Source organism: Malaclemys terrapin, chromosome 4, assembly GCF_027887155.1.
Source record: "Malaclemys terrapin pileata isolate rMalTer1 chromosome 4, rMalTer1.hap1, whole genome shotgun sequence".
Lineage (NCBI taxonomy): Eukaryota > Metazoa > Chordata > Testudines > Emydidae > Malaclemys > Malaclemys terrapin.
In genome coordinates this window covers 80391436-80416142 of record NC_071508.1, presented here as the reverse complement: position 1 = coordinate 80416142, position 24707 = coordinate 80391436, and the positions used below count along the sequence as shown (strand labels likewise).

Below are 24707 nucleotides of genomic sequence, written 5' to 3'. Positions count from 1 at the left end.
GGCGTTCGCATGGGACTTTTTTAGCCAGCATTACAAGGTATTTACATGCCAGATATGCTAAACATTCGTATGCCCCTTCATGTTTCGGCCACCATTTCAGAGGACATGCTTCTATGCTGATGACCCTCATTAAAAAAAAAAAACGTGTTAATTAAATTTGTGACTGAACTCCTTGGTGGAGAATTGTATGTCTCCAGCTCTATTTTACTCACATTCTGCCAAATATTTCATGTGATAACAGTCTCGGATGATGACTCAGCACATATTGTTCATTTTAAGCACACTTCTGCTGCAGATTTGACAAAATGTGAAGAAGGTACCAATGTGAGATTTCTAAAGATAGCTACAGCACTCGACCCAAGGTTTAAGAATCTGAAGTACCTTCCAAAATCTGAGAGGGATGAGGTATGGAGCATGCTTTTAGAAGTCTTAACAGAGCAACACTCCGATGTGGAAGCTACAGAACCTGAACCACCAAAAAAGAAAATCAGTCTTCTGCTGGTTGCATCTGACTCAGATGAAAATGAACATGCATCGGTCCTCACTGCTTTGGATTGTTATCGAGCAGAACCCGTCATCATCATGGACACATGTCCTCTGGAATGGTGGTTGGAGCATGAAGGGACATATGAATCTTTAGCACATCTGGCATGTAAATATCTTGCAATGCTGGCTACAACAATGCCGCGAGAACACCTGTTCTCACTTTCAGCTGACATTGTAAACCAAAAGCATGCAGCATTATCTCCTGCAAATGTAAACAAACTTGTTTGTCTGAGTGATTGGCTGAACAAGAAATAGGATTGAGTGGACTTGTAGTCTCTAAAGTTTTGCATTATTTTATTTTTGAATTTTTTTTTGTACATAATTCTACATTTGTAAGTTCAAATTTCATGATAAAGAGATTGCATGACAGCACTTATATTAGGTGAATTGAAAAATACTATTTTCTTTGCTTTTTACAGTGCAAATATTTGTAATAAAAATAAATATAAAGTGAGCACTGTACACTTTGTATTCTGTGTTATAATTGAAATCTATATATTTGAAACTGTAGAAAACATCCAAAAATATTTAAATAAATGGTATTCTATTATTGTTTAACAGTGCAATTAATTGCAATTAATTTTTTTAATCACTTGACAGTCCTAATAACTACTATGAGGAAAAATGGTCTTTTGATGTAAGAACAGGGCTGAAAGTAAGGCGATCTGTGTTCTGTTCATAGTCTTCCACAAACTCACAGAGTAGCCTTGTGAAAGTCAAATCATTTTTGTGACTCAGTTTCCCCTTCTGTAAAATGAGATAATGATAGTTCACATGGGTGCTGAGACTTAATATTTGTAAAAAAAACTTTGAGATTCTTGGCTATAGAAATACAAAATACTAATTATTTAAGCACCAGCTATATATTGGTGTTGTATATGAAGACAAAGAGAAAGATACGGTCCTTTGTGTCAAGGAGCTTACAATCTAATTAGTAGGGCCCTACCAAATTCATGGTCTGTTTTGGTCAATTTCACAGCCAGGGGGTAAAATTACTCAGTTTCATGTTTACATCTGAAATTTTACACTGTTGTAACTGTGGTGGTACTGACCCAAAAGGCGGTCAGGGTGCAAGGGTCGCAAGGCTATTGTAGGTGGGTTATGGGATTTCCACCCTACTTTTGCCATGTTACTGGCAGGGGGGCTGCCTTCAGAGCTGGACAATCAGAGAGGAAGGCTGCTGGCTGGGCGCCCAGCTCTAAAGCCAGTGCAAGCAGCAGCACAGAAGTGAGGGTCACACAGGGTATGGGGGGGTGGGTTACCATAGGTCTGGTTTTCCTGGCAGTCTCCTGCCTGAGTGGGTGGGAGGTGACATCTGGAGCCACAGCCTCTCTGTGCAGGGAGGTGATAGCTGCAGCTGGAGCTGCAGCCTCTCCACGCAGGGGATGACAGCTGGAGCCGCAGCCTCTCTGCACAGGGGGTGTGTGACAGTTGCAGCCGCAGCCTCTCCACATGGGGAGGTGACAGCTCAAGCTGCAGCCTCTCCGCATGAGGGGGAGCAGTGACAGCTTGAACCGCCAAGCTTCCTACAGCTGGGGGAAATTTCCAGAGATGGGTTTGACCCGCCCCAGGAGCAGCCCCTGCAGGGGAAGAGGAAGTCTCGTCCCTCCTCATCCCCAGCTGGGACTAGCAGCTGGAGCCCTGCGCAGGATAGGAGCCCCCAGCTCCATGCCAGATTTCACAGGGTAGATCAGATTTCACGGTTCATGATGTGTTTTCACAGCTGTGAATTTGGTAGGGCCCTACTAATTAGATATTCAACACAACTGGGATACTCAGAGAATGGTGCTAGCTTATAAAGATCTTAATTTATTATAAGTGATGCAGGTTGCCCGATGCTTTCCATTTTAAGACCCTGTTTTCAGTTGCTGACAACTTTGCCAAATTTAAATCGCTTGGGCTGAAACTTTCCACGATGGGCGTCTAACTCAAGTTGACATTTTTTTTTGAAAGTTTCACCTAAAACAGTTCAGCTATTTAACACAACAAAATTAAGGAAAGTAACTTGTTTTGCCCAAGCTAAAAAATTTTTTGATAACTGTTTTTGTTACAACCATGTTTTGGAGCAGGGACTTGAAATTTAGCATAGGTATGGCCTTTGAGTCAGAGATGGCCTTTTGACATCCGTGTGAAAATCCCCCCAAATTTGACCACACTATATGCCTATGAAAAATCTGTTTGCACATTCTCAGTAGAGGCTTGTTACAGTTTGGCAGCAAAATTCTCTGATGAATCCAGCTCCACTGAGCATGCTCCATCTCCTTGCATCTTCTACAAGCCAACCAGACTGCACATGCAGAATGACTAATCATGCTCCATCCCGAGGCTAAGCAGGACTTTTACTGCAATTGCTGCTCCCAGTTTCCAGGAGTACCTGTGATACCAGGCACCAGAACTGAGAGCAGTTAGACTCTCTCTCCTGTGCTGTCTCTGCTGTGACACAGGCAGTTTGGAGGAGAGCGAGGAGACAAACTGACTTGAGTGCAGCAGGGTAAGGAATAGGGTGCTGGAGGGGAAGAGATGCAAAGTGTGGGGACAAGGGCAGGACCTCTGGCTGGGAGGATGGATCAGAGCCTAGGAAGGAACAGAGTTAGGAGCAGGAGCCAGGAGAGAGGGTACAGGCACAAGAGCGGGGGTGGGGGCGACAATAATGAGGGTCATGGGAGTAGGAACAAGAGGTAGGAGAGAGAGGCAGAAGCTGGGCTGGGGGAGGGCAAGATGGGCAGGGTCAAGATTGAGGCAGAGGGAGAAAGAAGCAGAGGCGACAGAGAGGTCTGTAATCACTTGAGTGTACTCTCCTAAAGAACCTGTAATTAATCCCATTATTCTGGAGTCTTGACATTCCTATGATGTCTAGTAAATAGCTCTAAAACCCACTGGCAAAGCATGTGTCTCCATGCCATTCTAGTGGCAGGTCTGCTTAGAAGAAAACAGCCATCTATTGCTACCAGTTACTGTTGGGCTGAAGTGGTAGAGGACTGTGCTGTGGCTCTAAATATCCCAATCATGGTGATGACCCACGTGTGGGAGTCAATATGATACCACAGGATGACATTTTTATCTTTCAGTTTTTAAGTTTTTAAAAAACTTGGGAAATTACATCCAAACAACAATGTTCATTCAGTTTGCAAAGGCAAGCCCTCAAATGTTAGGGGATGTCAGAATTAAGGTTGCCAGTGCAACCTTAATTCAGCCCTTTTGTGCATAGGCATAATGATGCTGTCTTTAAATACATGGTCGCCTACTCTTTTTTCCACAGGCTTTTTATGATGTAATATCTATCTGTCTATCTATATAGATAGATAGATATATCTAAATACAGAGGTTACACACACACACTTACATATAGTGCTGGTTTATTGTTATATTTATTTCTCTGACAGTGACACCTAAATTCCAGGGCCCCATTGTACTAGATACTGTACAAAAATAACAAAGACCCAGTCTCTGCCCTGAAGAGCTTAGGGTTGATTTTTTGTTCTGTCTAGGCTACTGTTGATGTAGGAACAGAGGAGGTGAGGCCAAAAGTGACTTTGTTACCTTTTGTGCTTCCCCTATTCTGGGGCCAGCTTCAGGCCTTCTCAGCCTCCAGCATGCATTACACTTGGCTGCTTATGGCCCCTCAGAGCTGTTTCAGAAGCCTGTAGTCAGAGTGCAGCAATGTAGAGGGGACATACCACACAATCTGGCCCATATTATACATGTATTTATTAACAACAAATAAGACATGGGACATTTCCTGGGAATTAAATACTGTCTGGGGGAGTTCAGGAACCATCCACCACCAGTTATTAATTCCCATGAAATGCCCTGCACTATTGCATTACTGCCTTGATAAGATGAAAATAGGGCTATGGATGTGTGTGTGTGTGTGTATATGTGTGTGTGTGTGTGTGTGTCCATTCCAGTTGGTACATATGGAGCATTACAAGAAAATTAATTCCTTGCTTATTAACCCATCGTGTTACATGAATCATCACTCAACATTCCATTGAATTTAGAAGTTCTAAACCTGAATTGTTGAGCAACTGATACTTGCATGAGAGATTAAGGAAATCACCTGCTTAGATCTGATTCTGCAGGATATCAGATGTCACAGTGTTTAATGGGTTTGATCCTGAAAGATACTGATCGCCCCGGCAACATGCAGAATGCTCTCAATTTCCATTATATTGAGTGGTAGTTGAGGATGCTCAGCACCTCACAAGATTGGGCCATGCATTACCATAGAACTTCAAAAGGTCTAGGATGAGTTTCCTTTGAAGACTGGATTGCAGAGGATTTTCTGTTTGCCTTTATCTTGTTTCCTGTCTGCCTTCTGTTCCTTCTATGCATTCACACAATGCAGGAAAGAGGAAAAGGAAGCTCTTCCCAGCAATACAAATTTCATTTCAAGGGAGGCATGAAATCTCACTGATTTGCTTCTTCAATTAACGTTTAAGAACTCTCTTTAGTATTAAAGATTAAATGATCTCAGAACCCTACACTCATTTGATTCATGGAAGTTATGGAATCAAAACATGACACTGAGCTTCAAGAAAGATTGACCCTTTAGAAAACAGGACAGCAGTGTTAACCTTGGGAGTTAAGGGACGAAGAGCAGCTCCCGATAGAGTAAGACTTATCTGTCATGGGGTCTGAAAGTTAAATCTCAGCAGACTGTATTTGTGTGTGATTTTTTTTGAAAATATGGTGGATCTCTTGCTGCATACATTTAATACATTATCCCTAGGGCCCTACCAAATTCACAGCCATGAAAAATGTGTCACAGATCGTGAAATCTGGTCTCTCCCTGTGAAATCTGGTCTTTTTTGTGCTTTTACCCTATACTATACAGATTTCATAGGGCAGACCAGCGGTTCTCAAATTGGGGGTCCTGACCCAAAAGGGAGTTGCAGAGGAGGGCACAAGGTTATTTTAGGGCAGTTGTGGTATTGCCACCCTTACTTCTGCACTGTTTTCAGAGCTGGGCAGCTGGAGAGTGGCAGCTATTGGCTGGACACCCAGCTCTGAGGGCAGCACCCCAGCAGCAGCAGCGCAGAAGTAAAGGTCACAATACCATACCATGCCATCCTTTACTTCTGCACTGCTGCCTTCAGAGCTGGGCGGCCAGAGAGTGGCGGCTGCTGGCTGAGGGTCCAGCTCTGCAGGCAACAGTGCAGAAGGAAGGGTGGCAATACTATCCCATGCCATCCATACTTCTGCACTAGTGCTGGCGGTGGCTCTGGCTTCAGAGCTGGGCTCCCGGCCAGCGGCCAGCGCTCTCCAACTGCCCAGCTCTGAAGGCAGCACTGCTGTCAGCAGCAGCACAGAAGTAAGGGTAGCAGGACTGCAAACCTCTCCCCCCATAATAACCTTGCAACCCTCCCACAACTCCTTTTTGGGTCAGGATCCCTACAATTACAACACGGTGAAATTTCAGATTAAATGGCTGAAATCATGAAATGTATGATTTTAAAAATCCTATGACTGTGAAATTAACCAAAATGGACCGTGAATTTGGTGGGGCCCTAATTATCCCTAATAAAGAAAAAATCCACTTTTTCTTGCCCAGCCACATACTATATAGGAGCCAGGCAAAGTCTAGAATGATTCTAAAATGGCAAAACTCCTCAAATGTGAACAAGCTACTCAAGTCAAACTGGAACATTGCGTGCCCCGATATTTCATACTAAAGAGGCATGCAGCTACAATTTGCTTCATTTTAGACAAATTAGGGTTAAGATCCTACAAGTGTTGTGTGTATGGAACTTCATTGAAGTCAGTGAGAATTGCATGTGCTGAGGGCTTGAGACATTGGGTCTTAGGTGTGACAAGTTGCCAGAGCAGCCCTGCAGGTGAATAAAGGGTAGAATTTGGGTGTCCCTGTTCCTCTCTCTGGTTTTTAAGTTGTTTTCCTTGTGTGTTCTTCTGTTCAAACGTCTATTTATTAAAAATCACAAAAGCATGAGTTGGGAATAATGGGAGGAAAGAGAGAGAGGAATAAAGAGATAAAAACATAACCTAACCTTGCCATGAATTTTGCATTGTGGGGGAGGGTCCTTGAAGAGTGAATAGTTGGGGAAAGGAAGTGCCTCCACTGATAATGCAAAAATAGTAAAACATAGATTTTTAAAAGGACACTATCTACTAACTTTTCAGTTTCTTGTGAAAGCCTCTTATGGCTAAAAATAACATTTTCCCCTCTTGGTTTTGTGAACCTTTGATATCCCCTCGTTCTGCCCCTCACAGGCCTTGGTTAATGATGAAGCAGAAATCAGTAGTCATTGTGGGGCTGGGGCAATAGATTTTAAAATATAATGGGCTAAATGTATCCTGATGTAACTTCAGTGAAGTTAAAGGAGTTACCTCAGGGATGAATTGGGTCCATTCTTTTTAATTTACAAATCAGAGCACTTTTCTCTTTCAGTATAACAGTTTGAAAAGATGTCACATATGTGCTCTAAATACTTACTGGTGTTGTTTTAAAGTTCAATATTGCCCTCTGTGGGTTTCTTAGGAAAGACTGTGGACAAGAGGCAACCTCATTTGTATGCTCCCCACATGGAGCTGTGCTTACATCCAAAGATTAGAAGCACCAAGGAAAGTGGGTATCTTACCAGTGCAGGCTGAAACCATTGAGCATTTTCCTAACTAAGATGGATGGTGGGGTAGGGATTGTTACTAGAGACTGTGGTAACAAATATTCACTAGGGCATCTCACCTGGGGAGGGCAGAGGGAGTTGTACTTCTGACATCCTTGCTGGTTTTCCGGTTACACTTCCTAAAAAGAACTTTGCCATATAGAATCCCATAGCTGTAGCTTGTGCTGAAGCGTTTACATTCAACTAGGATGTAGATGTCAAAGGTCAAAGTTCACTTTTTGCCTTCTTCTTTCTCACCCCCTTCCCTCAATTTTATAGGGCGATATCCATGAGGATTTTTGCAGTGTTTGCAGGAAAAGCGGGCAGTTGCTGATGTGTGACACATGTTCACGTGTGTATCACCTGGACTGTCTGGACCCACCTCTGAAAACCATTCCCAAGGGCATGTGGATCTGTCCCAAATGTCAAGACCAGGTATTGTTTGAAAGATAGGGAGTTACACACAGTGCACTACAAAGATTTTCCGAGTTAAAGAAAATAACCTGATCACTTGGCTTAGTTAGATTGGAACAGCCTGACATTGAGCAAATCTATTTGATCTATAATTAGGCTTGTGTGAATTTCATCAAATTGCCACTGTTCGAATGCTCACAAATACTAAGCCTTTAAGTCTTGCTTTTGTGCTCCCAGACTCAGGGTCCTTTTGTGTTACCCTTGTGTTTCAACTCTGCTTTTCTGGGGCAAAGCACACAAACTTTTGGGAAAGGTTCTCTATGACCCATAAGGATTTTCCTGTAGCTTTTTTACTCAGAATTTCTCTGAAAGGTGGTAGTTCTTTGTCCAAAGTGAATAGGATATTTGCACAAGCCTACCCTTAGAGAGAAACTACTGAGCCAAAGCTTCCTGGTAAAACCCAAACATTAGAGAGGTTGTCATTCCTGTTCTCTTTCGTGGTACATCCGGTGTCAGAATAATGACTGTCGATGAATGACTTGGACGTTCTTCCCTCAAAATCTCTCTGTAAAAGTATACAAATGGATTGAAATAATGAGATGATATTGCATCCATTAATGGCATAAAGATTACAAGATAAAGAAATAAACTGCTGTTTTCATTTCCCCTATTTTGGAACTTCAAGAATTACAATGGATTGCTGTTAAACCAGCAGCCAAAAGCTATTAACATACTGTCTGACCTAAGAGAAGGGTGACCAGACAGCAAGTGTGAAAAATCAGGACAGGGGTGGGGGGTAATAGGAGGCTATATAAGAAAAAGACCCAAAAATCAGGACTGTCCCTATAAAATCTGGACATCTGGTCACCCTACCTAAGTGAGTGCCTTAGTAGTCATGTGAGCCTCTGTTAACCAGATGATAGCATAAGAAAGCAACCTGGCATTTCCACATGCATGTTACATAACGCAACAGAAAAACAAAAAAACTCCCAGTAGATTAAATTACTCAACGTGGTTGTAGCTGAAGGAAGAGGGGGCACAGCCTTGCTTTCACACTCACCCCCATCACCACCAGCGCCGGTTTATGTTTTACTGAAAAATTACCAGAAAATAAATTAAAAAGTGTCAGAGACGTTTTGCTTTAGAGTGATTCCAGCCTCAGTCCCCTGGGTCATTCCTCTGGTGAGCTACCAAGTTTCATTCTTCCTCCCTAAATAAGGTATCTTAAGAGGGAATCTGTGTATCCTCTTAAAGATAAGTATGATGCTTATCCTTATAAGGAGAGTTCGGCAACACCAGTAACGTGGTCCTGAGAGCAGGTGGAGATGGGAAAGTGTCATGTCTTATCTGTTTAAAAGTGTGAAGTTCATATGTGTGGTGCAGAGGCTTTCCAGGAACAACTTAGATCAGCAGTTTGTCTGAGCCATGAAGCCATGTTCCTGTCCTCTGGCAAGTTTGAGATCAGATACGTTGTCTTTTCATTCCTCTTTAACCTGTTAAGTTTCATGAGCAGAAGATGTTTGTGGTTATGAGGGAGTGAGAAAATGCTGACATTTGTGATAAATCGGCCTCTGTTGTGGAGGCTATAATACAGATGCAAATAATTCCCTCTGTTGAACCTTGGAACAGGATTGCAAGGCATTATGTTAACAGGTTGTGCCTAATGATAGCCATGAAAGAAACTCTTTTGTCTCACCCTCTCTTTTTGTCTCTTCCCTTTTTCTTTCTCCCTTTCCCAGAGGTAAAATGTGTGCCAGTTAAATGTACACACTCTTTTCTTTCAGATGCTGAAGAAGGAAGAAGCAATCCCATGGCCAGGGACTTTAGCAATTGTTCATTCATATATTGCATACAAAGCAGGTAGGAAAACAGAGAACACCTTTGCATTGCTTTCATGTTTGTAAAATGTTATTTTGGGAATGGTATTGGGTAGGACTTGTTTTAAAGAGGAATTGATTACTTGATAACCCAAGTAATAATGTGAAAAGGGCAGTCTGGGTACTTTGTGAAAGCTTCATGTGACTCTTCATTTATGCAGGTGCAATTTCAGGTATGATCCAATGTGTCCATTGTATAAAGTAGCTTAGAGACTCCATCTGAAGGGCATAACAGGGACTCTTTAAATATTCATCATTGAGAGGATTATTATTCCCTTTTACAGCAAAAGAAGAGGAGAAACAGAAGCTACTTAAATGGAGTTCAGATTTAAAACAAGAAAGAGAACAACTAGAGCAGAAGGTCAAACAGCTCAGCAATTCCATAACAGTAAGTATTTTTCTCCGCTGTAATGCTACACTTGTTCTCTGCAGCCTTTTCATTCTAGCACCATGCAAGCAGGCAGAGCATAAGTCTGGAGACTGGTACTGTAGGCCTGATCCAACTTCCATAGAAGTCAGTGGGAGTTGGGTAAGCTTCTATTTGAGCTTTGCTCTTTCTCTTGCCCTTTGGATCTTTTGGATGTTTAAAGTACAGCTACATTAACTCATGCTAGCTGTACCTTGCAGATGTACAGTAACCCATAATACCAACAGTTGACAAACATCACCCATGGAGATGTATAATGGACTCTATGGCTCTTATTTTTATTACAGAGGAGCAGCCTAAGTAGCTACAGGTCCTAATATCTGATGCTTCATTTTATTCTGGGTCAGTAGGCCAAATTGCATGGTGTGACTTACTGCATTGGTGCATAGCCCCTCATATCTAAAATTAAAGCAACGGTAGTGATCTCCATGTTACAGGTTTGGCCCTCAGATTCCTGACAAGTGACCAAGGCAGTCTTCATTTGGGCAAACTTTGGGTGCCCCGGCCTAACGTTAATTACAACTTCCCACACTTTTTCCCCCTAACCAGAAACTAGGTTTTCCACCTTGTTTTGTAACAGTAATAACTAGAACCTATGTGTTAGCATGTAACTTTCTCTCATCATCACACACAAGGTGGACTCCTAAGTCACCACATATAAACATGAGCCCCTCAGGAGGTCCCATGTTAATATCAGAGAACTATAAATGCTAAGTTCTGTTCCATAGCCAACATTTGCAACATCATACAGTCCTTCTTCAAGTGATTGCTCATGTGTATTCCACAATAGGTGTGCGTGCTAGCCACGTGCATCAGTGCTGGAAGTTTTTCCCCTAGCAGTACCCGTAGGGGAGCGCCCTAGCAACCCCTGGAGTGGCACCTCCACGGCAAGGTATAAGGAGTGCTGCACGCTCCCCCCACCCTCAGTTCCTTCTTACCGCCAGTGAAGGTGCTTTGGAACTGCTCTGCTCCAGCTTTCCTGTAGCTCGTCCCCAAAACTGCTTATTTGTTCAGTGTATGGTACCTGTAGTTAGTTAGTTGTTTAGTTAGTTTAGTTTAGCTAGAGCACCCGGGCCGGGGCATGCCCCATGCCCCAGGTTTTAAGTCGTGCAACACTTGTAGGCGATCTGTGCCACTGAGTGATCTGCACGGGGACTGTCTACGCTGTTAGGGGGAAACCCATCTCAGCGATCGCTTCAAGCTTTGCAAGTCGTTTAATCCTCAAACCAAAAGAGAAAAGGACATTAGGCTCCAGGCTATCCTGATGGAGTTGGCGCTGACACTGGCTCCGGCGCGCTGCTCCGAGTCGGCACCGCGGTGTCGGCGCGCGGCAACCCTCTGGCACCATCGACTAGTCAACACCGCTCCCCGTCCACTGGGCACGCCAAGAAGGCTAGGAAGAGGCCTTCACCGCGGCACCAGAGTAAACCCAGGACAGAGGCTAGACCCACATCGGGCAGTCCTTGATCCCCACTGGCCTGTAGGCCTCTGACTCAAGTCGAGCGGAGTAGCCCGGCCCATTCAGAGCAGGCCTCCCCAGATGTCCGGATGCCCTCCACACTGGAGGCCCTGCAGGCAGCCCGGATTATGTCATGTCCATGCCAGTACCAGGAGCACCGCCGATGTTGGCCCCGCGCTCCAGGGACAAGCCGCCGCTGGGATCTCCACAGTCGCCCCCGGCTCAGTACCGGTCTCGGTCAAGGGAATGTTCCCGATGCCATTCGCTGCCCAGCAACCGTTCAGGGCAAAGTCCACGTGGATCACCCTCGACGCCCACCAGGCTGTCTGGTTGGGTTCCGTCTGACCAAGACTCTCGGCACCGCTCCGCCTCGAGGAGCAAACACCGACGGGACCGAGGCAGATGTCGCCTATCGCAGCCAGTCACAGCACGAATGTCATCGTCCCGCTCCAGGACCACGCCACGGCACCGCCTCCGCAGACCCGGGCATCGATCACTAGTGTCTCACCGTCGTGGGTTCGCCCGCCGTAGCTGATCATGGAGCAGCTGTTACCGACGGTACCGGTCCGCCACGTCAGGATCGCGGTCCAATGGTCAGCATCGCTCCCGGCGCTGCCGCTCCGGCCATTCCAGGGACAGTGGCAGGTCGTATGTCAGCCCGGCCTCCCTTCGTAGTCGTCCATCGATGGGTCAGGCCAGCCAGGCCGAACAGCTGGCTCCACTGGTGCCGCAGCAGGTGCAGTGGCACCGGGCCCTGTGGCCGGCCCAATGGTACCAGTGGGCACCGTGGCCCCCGACAGCCCCTGGTGGGGGCTCACTCGGGGCTGGAGCTTCAGCAGGACCATCGGCCTCCCCCTCCAGACCTCCAAGGAAGGAGTCGGTGGGACGTACATCCTCGGCACCATGCCCGGAGACCAACCAGGTGGTGGACCCTCCGGTGCCGGTGGACACCCAAAGTACCGCATTGGTCTCCTCATCCTCCCCGGATGAGACGATTAGGGCCCCTCCTCCATCCATCCCACAGGAGGACTTTAGGGCCCACCAAGAACTCTTAAAAAGGGTGGCATCAAGCCTCCACCTCCAAGCAGAGGAGATGGAGGAGCCCTCGGACTCCCTGTTTAACGTGCTGTCCTCCTTGGCACCTGGCAGGGTGGCCCTGCCTCTCCATGAAGGGGTGGCGAAAATTTCAAATGCCCTGTGGCAAACCCTGGCCTCATTGGCCCCCATCTCTAAGAGAGCGGAATGCAAGTATTTTGTACCCGCCAAGGGGCATGAATACTTATACACCCATCCTGCTCCTAACTCCCTGGTGGTCGAGTTGGTCAACCAGAAGAACAGCTGGGCCGACCAGCCCCTACCCCAAAAAATAAAGATTCAAGGAGGCTGGACTCTTTTGGAAGAAAAATGTATTCGTCCTCGAGCTTCCAGTTACGGATGGCAAACCTCCGGGCTCTCCTGGGCCAGTATGAGTTCAATCTGTGGGGCTCCCTGCCCAAGTTCGAGGACTCCCTCCAGGAGTGCGACAGGAAGGAGATCAAAGCGCTGGTGGAGGAGGGTACAGCGGCTGCCAGGGCAACCCTGCAGGCAGCTTTGGATGCAGCGGACATGGCCGCGTGGTCCATGGCCTCCGCGGTGTCCATGAGAAGGGCGTTATGGCTCCTGCTCTCTGGGTTGTCCAGCGAGGCACAGACCTCCCTGCAGGACCTCCCGTTTGACAGCAAAGCTCCGTTTGTGGAACAAACAGACACAAAGCTGCATGGTCTGAAAGACTCCCGCACGACTCTCCAGACTCTGGGTCTCTATGTTCCGGCTCCAGCTAAACCTAAGTTCAAGCTGCAGCAGAGTCCCGCTCAGGCCAACCACCCAAAATACGAGACCGCTTATAAGAAGTCGCGGGACTATAAGAGGTTACCCACAGAGGCAGTCTCGGCCTGCCCCCCAGCCTGGGTCCTCCAAGGGCAAGCAAATGGGGAAAAGGCGGTTTTGACGGGATGCCCAGGGGCGCCCTGCCAGTTCTCAACACGGATCCACCTTCAATAAAGCTTCCCGTCTCCAATCGGTTGTGTGCTTTCCTCCCAGAGTGGTCGTGGCTGACTTTGGACCAGTAGGTCCTCAACACCATCTCCCGGGGCTACACCCTCCAGTTTACTTCCTTCCCTCCCAACCACTCCCGTCCCTGCTGGGGGACTCCTCGCACAAGGCTCTGCTCAAGCAGGAGGTGGGGCGGCTCCTGGGCCTAGGAGTGATGGAAGTGGTACCCGGGGAGTTCAAAGGCAAGGGGTACTACTCCTGCTATTTCCTTATCCCGAAGGCCAAAGGGGGACTCAGGCCCATCTTGGACCTGCGAGGCCTGAACCAATACATGGTGAAGCTCAAGTTCTACATGGTCTCCCTGGCCTCCATCATCCCCTCCCTGGATCCCGGGGACTGGTACGCCACCGCAATCTGCAGGACGCGTACTTCCACATTCATATCTTTGACGGGCACAGATGCTTCCTCCATTTCACGGTGGGGCAGGAACACTACCAATTTATGGTCCTCCCGTTTGGCCTGTCCACTGCCCCCAGGGTATTCACAAAATGTATGTCGGTGGTTGCGGCCTACCTCAGGCGCTGAGGGGTCCAGATCTTCCCCTATGTGGACGACTGGTTGGTCAAGGGCACCTCCCGGTCACAGGTGCGAGATCATGTGGCGCTTCTTCTGTCCACATGCACCACTTTGGGCCTGTTGGTAAACAACACCAAGTCCACGTTAGTTCCAGTTCAACGCATAGAGTTTATCAGGGCAGTCCTGGACACCTCGTTGGCCAGAGCCTCCCTCCCACCGGACAGGTTCAAGACCCTGAAGGGGCTCATAGACACGGTCACAAGGTTTCCAGTGACAACAGCCAGAGCGTGCCTCCAGCTCTTGGGTCACATGTCGGCGTGCACATATGTGGTCCTTCACGCCAGACTCAGGATGAGGCCCCTCCAGCTCTGGTTGGCCTCTGAGTTCTCCCAGGCCAGGGACAGGATGGCCAAAGTCCTCACGGTACCCAAGCCAATGATCACCTCCCTACAGGGTGGTCCTCTCCGAGAAACATGCTCCAAGAGGTCCAGTTCAGGGGCAGGCCCCCCGTCACTGGAGCTGGTGTCCGATACGTCGGACCTGGAATGGGGGGCCCATGTGGGGAACGTTCAGACCCAAGGTCTATGGTCAGCTCAGGATCTGACCCTCCACATAAATGTCAAGGAGCCCTGGGCGGTACGGCTGGCGTGCATGGCCTTCCGCTCACACCTGGAGGGCCGGGTGGTCAGGGTCCTCATGGACAACACGGCCTCAATGTTCTACATCAGCAAGCAAGGCGGGGCCCGATCCTTTGCTGCGAAGCCCTCATGCTGTGGGATTTTTGTATAGCCCACGACATCTGCCTACAGGCCTTCCATCTGCCGAGCGCCTGGAACGCGTGGGCAGATCGCTTGAGCAGGGACTTCTCCTCTCAGCACGAGTGGTCTCTCCACCCAGAGGTGGTGTACAGACTTTTCCAAGTGTGGGGAACTCCCCAGGTGGACCTGTTCACGACTTGGCAGAACCGTCGCTGCCCCCAGTTCTGCTCTTGGGGGTGGGAGGGCGCTATCTCTGATGCCTTCCTCCTGTCCTGGTCAGGCCAGTTTCTCTGCCTTTCTCCCGTTCCTGCTGATCGGCAAGGTCCTGGAAAAGATAAAGACGGACAAGGCTGGGGTCCTTCTGATTGTCCCGGCATGGCCCAGGCAGCATTGGTACAGGGCCCTCACGGGCCTGGCGGTCGCCCCGCAGTGGCCATTGCCGTCCCGCCCGGACCTGTTCTCCCACCCTCCACCCTAACCTAGTGGCAATCCACCTCACGGCGTGGCTGCTCAATGGTTAGGTCGGGAGGAAAGGATGTGCTTGGAAGGGGTTCGGCGCGTCCTTCTAGAAAGCAGGCTGCCCTCCACGCGCCGAGCGAGCCTACTTGGCAAAGTGGTCTCGGTTTTCCAGATGGGCGGACTAGCAGGGTCTTTCCCTGGTGGCCACCCGATCCAGCTTATTCTGGACTATCTCCTTCACCTTAGAGCCCAGGGCCTGGCACCCTCGTCAGTCAAGGTGCACCTGGCAGCCATATTGGCCTTCCATCCACCGGTGCAGGGCCACACGGTATTCTCCCATGCTATGACTGGCTGATTCCTTAAGGGGTTAGATTGTCTCTTTCCATATGTTAAGTCTCCCTGTCCCACAGTGGGACCTAAACCTGGTGTTGGCCCATCTCACGGGGCCCCCGTTTGAGCCGCTAGCCACATGCTCCTGGTCACACCTCTCGTGGAAGGTGGCCTTCCTGGTTGCGATCACGTCGGCTAGGCAGGTCTCAGAGCTCAGGGCCCTCACCTCCGAACCCCCATACACGGTGTTTCATAAAGATAAGGTCCAGCTCCACCCGCACCCTTTGTTCCTCCCGAAGGTGGTCTCTGCCTATCACATGGGTCAGGACATTTTTCTGCTGGTCCTCTGCCCCAAGCCCCATGCATCAGTGAGGAGCACTGCCTCCACATGCTGGATGTGAGACGAGCTCTGGCTTTCTACCTGGAATGGACTAAGCCACTCAGAAAGTCCTCGCAACTGTTCATCGCCTCAGCCGAGCACATGATAGGTCGGCCAATCTCCACTCAAAAAGAACAGGAGTACTTGTGGCACCTTAGAGACTAACAAATTTATTAGAGCATAAGCTTTCGTGGACTACAGCCCACTTCTTCGGCTGTAGTCCACGAAAGCTTATGCTCTAATAAATTTGTTAGTCTCTAAGGTGCCACAAGTCCTCCTGTTCTTTTTGCGGATACAGACTAACACGGCTGCTACTCTGAAATCTCCACTCAGCAGCTCTCCAACTGGACCACCTCGTGCATCTGTACCTGTTATGACCTGGCAGGAATCCCTCCACCGCCAATTGTGAAGGCACGCTCGACTCAGGCACAGGCCTCATCGGCTGCCACCTTGGCCCATGTCCCCATTCAGGACATTTGTAGGGCTGCTACATGGTCTTCAGTCCACACGTTCACCTCACACTATGCAATCGTCTCCCAGACCCGGGATGACACTGGGTTCGGCAGGGCTGTGCTCCGGTCTGAGAAATTGTGAACTCCTTCCCACCTCCAACAGATATAGCTTGGAATCACCTATTGTAGAATGCCCATGAGCAATCACTCGAAGAAGAAAAGACAGTTACCTTTTTCGTAACTGGTGTTCTTCAAGATGTGTTGCTCATGTCTATTCCACATCCCGCTCTCCTTCCCCTCTGTCAGAGTTGTCTGGCAAGAAGGAACTGAGGGTGGGGGGAGTGCACAGTGCCCCTTATACCGCGCCATGGAGGCACCACTCCAGGGGTCACTGGAGCGCTCCCTTACGGGTACTGCTAGGGGAAAAACTTCCGGCACCAGTGCACGTGGCAAGCACACACACCTGTTGTGGAATAGACATGAGCAACACATCTCAAAGAACACTTTTCTAGTGTATTTCACTGTACTCACCCTCACATACTTTGGGATATTTTTTTTTCTATTTAAAAAAATATTTATAAGGTGTCTGATGTCCAAAGATATCTAATGCTGAACATAGTAGAATAACTCAGATAAATAATATATATGGAAAGGCTACCTATATCCTTTTAAGAAAATAAATATCATAGTGGTGAAAGGTGCTGGATTAACAGCTTTGAGGACTAGAACGTTCTCTTTACCACCAGAAGGCTAGGCTGACCTGACCTGGCAAGCAACAGTGCATGGGCAGCACCCACTTACCAATGTGCTTCAGCCCTGACCTAGAAGAACTATTTATAGGTGAAGAGGGCAGTCTACTCTCCATGGACCACGCATTATTTACCTAACTCAAACTGCCAACATGGGGCCAATTAGTTCCAGTTGTGGTGGTGGTTTTTCTGCTGCTGTCAGATACATGTTAAAAGTTGGACTCAGACCAGGAGGGTTTGAAGATCAATGTAGACAAAAGGCTTCAAAGCTTTTTTAAAAAAGATACCATCTTTCTGCAGGACATCTGTTGGGGCCTATGTGGTTTATACATCATTAAATTGAACCACATCCATAGAGAAGGTATTGGCTACCTTCTCCTTTTTCTTTTAGTGAGTTTCAACCATGGACTCCTGACATCAAGTGGTTAAGTTAATTTGCCTTGCCTGTTGTTAGAGCTTCTTGATTTTTTTTTTTTTTGGTAACATGCAAGAAAAAAATGGCAAGAAAATAAGATTTTTAAATGAAGAGGGCACTGCATCTCTCTCTTCAAGTCCCCCTTTTTATTTATGGGGAGGGAATGATGTTTCTGCTAAAATAGGCAAAACTGTATGTGAAAGCAAGGCTCTATCCCATTAGCAGGACATATGTGCTCTCAACAAGGTCAGCTCTTCTTACAGGATGCCTGCATTTGCAGATCTGAGTTGGAGGAATTTCAGAAATGCAATACTAATAGAAAATAATCAAAACTTGCTAATTTCAGCTGGACATTAATCCCATATTTTCCTCCAGAAGAAACACAATAGGATGGAGGCATCTCTGGTGATTTCCTAATCTGTAAGGGAAATGACATAAATGGGGGCAGAGCAGGTGGTAGCTCTGGCAATTTAACTTATCTGTCTGTAAATATTAATTAATTTGTGTGTGCAGCTTTGAGGTTTGTCTTCCTCCAAGCTGGGACAGTGAACTTCCAGGTGCAGCCATTTCTGGAACTCTCCTCCTTGCTAGATGCCTATACCTGGGTTGATGAACATCCAAATTCCTTTCCTTACCCTCTTCCATTCTGCTAATTTTCCTTATGGGTGTAATGGTTGAGCTTTTTGTTGTTCTAATTTGCTGCAGAAATGTATGGAAATGAAGAATACCATCCTGGCAAAACAGAAGGAGATGCACAGCTCCTTGGAGAAGGTAAAACAGCTGGTCCGCCTCATCCAAGGCATTGACCTTTCAAAATCCATAAACTCTGAGGTCAATTCAGTAGCCATCTCCAATGGCATGGACTCAACTAACAATGCTAATGCTGCCGCCTCCACCCCAGCCCCAGCCCCAGCCCCTTCCCAGGGCTGCATGGTGAACTGTAACAAAGGCGATGAGACTAAATAACACAGTGGAGTAAGAAGGAGCCGAGGGAGGTGGCGGCGAGGAGGAGCAGCAAAATAATGAAACTCTAGAAAAGCAAAACCGGATTTCTTCTGGAAAGTGCAGAATTCTTTAGTTCTTTGGTTCCAGAGAGAGCGTGAAGATGCTTGTGCCAGGCGGCACCGGAGTTTGCCAATTGATCCTTCTTATTCTGTGTGTACATGCAAAGTTTGGATCATGTTACATGAATAGTGCCAGCTGGGGGTTCTTTGCCAGCACCATGCCAAGTGAAATAATATATTTACTCTCTCTATATTTTACACCAGTGTGTGCCTGCAGCAGCCTCCACAGCCACTATAGGTTTGTTTTATTTTTGTTTGGGGTGAGGAGCAGGGATGAGGGAGGAGAGCAGGTTTCAAATCCTTATTTGCAGAACAGTTTGTTTAGCTAGGGAAAAAATAAGTCCAAAGAGCCTGTGGGCTTTTCCTGTTTCTAAACTCTCAGTACTATTAAACCAAAAAACAGAAGTATAAATTAACAAATCCCAGTGCCCAGAGGGGACAAGTCTATCAAATAAGCAGTATTTACTATTGTTTAGACAGAAGATGTACAAAACAAAATGGGGATGGATTTTTCACTGAGTAACGAGCACATGTGCAGGCTGGGGATTTTCTGTCCTGGCAGCTTTGGGTTAACCCTGTTTCTTAACACTAGACAAATGAAATGCATTGGAGAATTGGATTGGTTTGGATCTTCAAGTTGATCCAGGAAGCCTTTGTTGGGAGAGGGAGAAGAGGGGACCAAAATGGTTGAGTTGAAGCATTGAAAGGGGTGTCTCAAGGGAAAATGTGCATCAATGACTTTACTTGAAAACGAGGTTCCAACCCTTTTCTATATTTATAAAACAACAAAAATATCCTGAACAAAGCAGCACATGACCCAGATGTGTGAACTGAACAGAGAAATGTCCTTTTCTTTCATTTCCTCTCTTTCTTTTGGTAACGAAAAATAAATAAGGAATAGAAAAGCTGTTATTCAGGCTGACAGTCTAATTAAAGAGGTAGATGGGACCTTGCATGGTATAGATTAGAAGTAATAGTGTCAGTGAGATACAGTGAGTCTTTGTGAGTCCTTGTGTCATCGTTTTGGGCACTGTTTTTTTATGCAAGGGCAAAATCTTTGTATCTGGGGAAAAAACAACTTTTTTTAAATTAAAAAGGAAAATAAAAGATATTGAGGTCTTCCTAGTGTTACTTAAAATAAGATCAAGGTAAGAAACATTGTAAAAATTATAAAAGTGCTATTTGTTTCCTAAACAAGTGATTTCTATTAAAAAGGTGTCAGAACTGGAGAAAATGCTGTGTGCTTAGAATTTTTTGACACAGACTTTGCCTATTATGATGACATTCTGCTGTGTTTGTGTTTTAAAATCCCCTGGGGCAGGTTTCCGTAGGTTATATCATACATGCCACTGGCTGAATTCTAAGTGCTGCAACTCACTCTCCATCAGGAGGAACTCTCTGTGTTGTCTCTCCTTTTATCACATGTCCCCATTCTTTTGTGTGTTAGTAGCCCAGAAAAGAGCACTGGCAGCTTGATTGTTAAAGCCTTTATGCTTTTGTAATATTTAAATATGGACTGATTAGAGCACAGGTGTAGAATTAATTGGGATGAAAGACAGTGGATTTGTTATACCTGAAATCTCCTTTTGTCATATCACCTTATTTCAGAATTCCATCTCTTTCATATTCTAGTGTGACTGGGGGTAGCAGAGCATATCGTGTGAGTTCCATTGTTACAGAGATTGTTTGTGTCAGTTAAGAGTGCTGGACATGCAGTGGCTATCAGTTCTGCTAATGCATATGAATACATTGGGCCAAACTCCCTCTGGCTTCAGTGGGAGCAATGTTTGGCACACTATGCAGAGGGACTCAGGCAGAGCTCCTTGTGTGGTGGTGAGTGGTGCATGTGTTTCAATAACCAGGTAGACCTGCTCTGGTGGTGGCAAAGCTTTGCATTTTGCCTACTATGTTCTGGGCAAAGCAGAGTGAATACCCTGACCTTGACATAGCCTGAGAATCTCACTGCAGCCACAGCTGCATATGCTTCTTGAAGATTCTTGGCGCTGTTTCCTTCACTCTCCTTTAGTGTCTGTTTTCACTAGCACTTTGTTCCTCAAGGACACTTCCCCTTCTCCAGTGACGTGAACACACACTTTTTTCAGCTCTGAGCCCAGGAGTTGATCCTCAGTTCTTACATTTGTCAGTAGATTTGGAGGAGGAATTCTTGTGTGCTCTTCTCAGCTTACCCTATGATAAACTAGACTTTATCTTCAAATGTCTTTGTTCTGTTCTGAAGCCAGCTAAGCAGCAAAGACAGTTAGCAGGAGTGGCAAAGCAGGAACGCAGCCCTTGAAACAAATTTAAAACTGATCAAAGGAAATAGTTTGTTTGTAACAACCCACAATTAACCTGTGTAACTCATTGCCACAAGGTATCATTGGAGCCAATTGCTTAGTAGAATTTTTAAAGGATCCAATATTTATAAGGATAATGAGAGAAAATAAACTAGGGATATAAGCCCTCTTGCTTTAGGGCATAAGCCAGCCACTACAGAGAGTTTTCTTGCACCTCTCTCTGAAGATACTATGTCAGAGACAGGCTACTGGATTAGATGGACCCCCCGTCCGACCTGGCATGGCAATTCCCATGTTCCTGTGATTCCCCCAGTGTTATCTTCACAGTCCTGTTTGGAGCAATGTGCCATTGGGGGTCACAATGCATTTGAAGGCTGAAAACTGGTTTGATTTCTCCTCCGCCTGTTACTGGAAGGGGCTGAGGTTGGAATTCAGTGTTGGTCTTACTTGTTTTGAAAGGCAGTGCAGCACCCAGGAGCTGTTAATACCTTGCCCTTTTCATTCCATCCCTGTGAACACACCCACTGTCCCTTTCTGAGGGTGTCTGCTTGTCTCTAGGCTCTGAAGAGATGCATCAATTTACTTAAGTCTAATTTCTACCCATGTTAAAGTTTTTGTTAGAAAAAATTCTCCAGACTACAAAAGCCTACCGTCAGTTCCACTATGACCTGGCAGAGAAATGGTCTTAGGTTAGAGTTTTTGTCTCTGATAGATTGTTTCCTTCTCTCTGATCCTTTTTGGTATGCTTCCCCTATTGGCTCTGCAGCAACATCAGTTAATAGGCAAGTACCATTCCAAGAGCTGTGCTGACATTAGCAATGCTGCTGCTGCACAGACATTAAGTAAACAGGAGCCACTGCTGTCCAGCTGGAAACATTGGGCAGTGAGGGAATTGACATTTACTAAATAGAAAATAATATATATATATATCTATATTCAGCTGCTCAAAGGAGTCCCAAACAATGCAGAAATTACAACTGTTTGGTAGTTAGCTTTTAGCTTGCATTACTATCTGCTGCCTTTTCTTTCCTATCATATTTGGTATGGTCTGATGGTGCTGAAACCTCTCCAATTCTAAATTTCTCTGAACTGAGGCCATATGGAAAGCTACATATAATAATACTTAGTATTTTGTATTTCCTAAGCAGCATATGGACATTTAGCTAATCCTTATATCACTGCCAGGAGTAGGTGACTTCTTATTCCCATTTTAAAGATGGGGAAACTGAGGCAGGGAGCTAAAGTGAGGCCACAAAAGGAGTCGGTATCAGATGCATCTCCGGCTCCCAGCCCAATGCTCAGTTCACTAAGTCATGCTGCCTCTCTCCCTGCTCAGAAAAAGAACAAGTGAATTTTAGAAACCGCTTTTCCCTTATCCTTGCAATCTGTTCTTAAAATGTCTGGAAGGTGCATTTGTGGGATATCACGTAGCCTTGACAGAATACTTAGTATGATGATGAGTTGTTATTTGTTTAGAGCCAGCAGTGTGCTCAGTGCTGTACAAAACAGACAATCACAAAGTAGTACCGGTATGGTTTATTGGTGGACAATGTAGGAGACTTAATGGTTCTGTGAGTGCATCACTGACAGGTAATTATCAGTGGTAGGATAAAATGCTTTGCACCTAGGGAATCCTGGTTAACAGGATCTGTTACATGAGCAACACAAGAATCTTATTCGCTCTTAGTTGCAAACATGACTCTATTGGTAATGATGATAATTTACATCTGCCTATCTAGAGTTACATGGTTGTGGAGATTTTGTGGGCAGATCTGTTAGATTAGTTGTTGACAGGAAGTCAGTGATGTATTTTATTGACAGTATGACAAGGCTTCAGAAAGCAAATCCATATCCAAGCTGTCTGGAGATGTGAAAATTAATCCTGGCCTCCTCAACTTCAGATCAGCGTCTTCCAGGGACTGTCTGAGGCCAATCCCTTGTACGCCGAGCCTGGCCAGCATTCACAAAGCCCAGAGTGAAATCCTCCTCTTGTGGCTGCCTGAGGTATGTGGTATAAATGAAGGTGTCCTTATAATACAGATGTAGCAAAACATCGTCAATGAATTTGCACTGCAGGTGTACCCCCTAGCAAGGCTGAACCATGTTTGATTTGCTCTCTCAGCACCAGCTTAATACAGTGTGAAAATTAAACCTATTTTTTAAAAATGGAATATTCAGATGTCAAAACCTAAACTGTTTTTGCTGGAGGCTTCCCTGGTCCAGCCTTATCAAAGCACAGAAGAGTAGTGATGACGTGACCAGGCATAGGGTAGGATGTTTTGTTGCACCTGCCCCAGGCACTTCAGCTCTATCCCCATCCCCGCTCAGGGCACAGACAAGAATTTTGGCTGATATGGGGTCTGAGGTGAGCAGTGGGCCCAGCTCTCCTTTGGCCACCTTCCAGGACCCAGACCAGGGCTAGTTTGATGAGACTCAATCATTGGCACTACATGTGGTCTACTAAGAAGTCCAGCATGCCTGAGCTACAGTTAGAGCCTCTTCATGCGCCACCATAGCAAGAAGAGCCTCAATAGCAGCGGTTCCAAGGTGTTCCTGCACCATAAATAATTTTACCACCAGCCTCTTGGCTCTCCCTCCCACCTCTTCACACATCCATGAGGGGAACATGCTAAATACTCCCTCAGCAGCCCAGCCACGATGAGCTCTACTGCTCCCCCCACTCTTATGAGCTTCTCCAGTAATCGTACTACTTTCTTCCCACCAAAAGAGGGATGCCCAAGCCACATCCACTATAAAGCTCCCTCAGTCCCTTCTTCCCCTCCCCTTGTCCTGCTGGCAATAGCAATTATAGTCTGGTAATCAGGCTTTAAGGGCTTCTTGAACACTGAGGATTCAAGGCAAGTTCAGGCTTGCCAGGTTGTCACAGAAAACTTACTCCCAAGACTGCTTCCTCCTGGATTTTTCTGTACAGAAGAGGATTTGCATAGATGGCTTTTTCAACCCATAGAGAAAGGATAAATGTTTTCCCCTGCACCTGACTTGCTTGGCATTATCAAGGACTCCTGGGCTCACTTGATCAGCAAACTGCCGCACCCAAGGCCATTCACAAGCTGTATCACCAGCCAGAAGTGGGCTCTGCAGTCTTCTCTATTTAGAGGACACAACGTCTCCTAAGGCCTCTCCAACAGAAAGCTAAATCTCTAAATGCAGCTTGGCTGAGCAGCTGCGGCATGTTGCCTCAGATCCATGCTGTTGGTCATCAGATGTAGAACAGGAAGTGCCCAAGGAATTAGCTCTGGAGCTCCTGCTCCTATAGATCTCCAAGCTTCCACCCTCTTTTCATTCAGATCCCTTATATAAAGGTTTACTTTGATAACGTCCACAAGAAGGGATGTGATGATACTTCATAAATCCTTCTCTGGCATTCCCTCCTGTGGGCTACCCGGTGTATCCCATCTTTCCCATTTCATCTTGTAGACTGGGACAAGGACTATCTGTATTTTTTGTGTCCAAGATGAGCATATATGAGCACATATTTGGAACTTACACAATAAAGTATAATTATTTATACATTGCATTGGTGTGCATGGTATTAATAGATCACTAAAACAACAAGCCTTTTTCCCTAGGTTTCCCCAGCATTGAAGTTCCACTAAAGGCAGCAACAGCAGGAGCTCTATTGTAGGCAAGGTTCTGATGACCCTCTGGTTTTCCAGCTGCTATGTTGCCTGAACCTACACTGCTAGGGTTAAATGACAGGCAGCTGGTCTACACTAGTGCTCTCATGGGTGAAGTTGGAGCAGTGGTAGCAACAGTAGGATATTTTTAGAGGAAAAAATGCTAGTGTAAACACAGCCTGTGATTCTGGGCAGTGCAGCGAATGATAAGCCTAA

General features: G+C 46.4%; 1 protein-coding gene across 7 annotated transcripts in view; it reads left to right on the top strand.

Moving 5' to 3' along the window:
- Window positions 1–24384, top strand: part of PHF21A (PHD finger protein 21A) — a 289517-nt gene extending 265133 nt beyond the window's left edge. For 6 of the 7 annotated variants that reach the window (XM_054024656.1, XM_054024658.1, XM_054024652.1 and 3 more), the window contains 4 exons: window positions 7449–7604; window positions 9368–9443; window positions 9745–9848; window positions 18201–24384. In XM_054024656.1, coding sequence (XP_053880631.1) covers window positions 7449–7604; window positions 9368–9443; window positions 9745–9848; window positions 18201–18461 — 597 coding nt within the window. In that variant the 3' untranslated portion in view covers window positions 18462–24384. The remainder of the gene's footprint in view (window positions 1–7448; window positions 7605–9367; window positions 9444–9744; window positions 9849–18200) is intronic. The other variant, XM_054024659.1, reaches the window with a different exon arrangement.
- The last annotated feature ends 323 nt before the right edge of the window (window positions 24385–24707 follow it).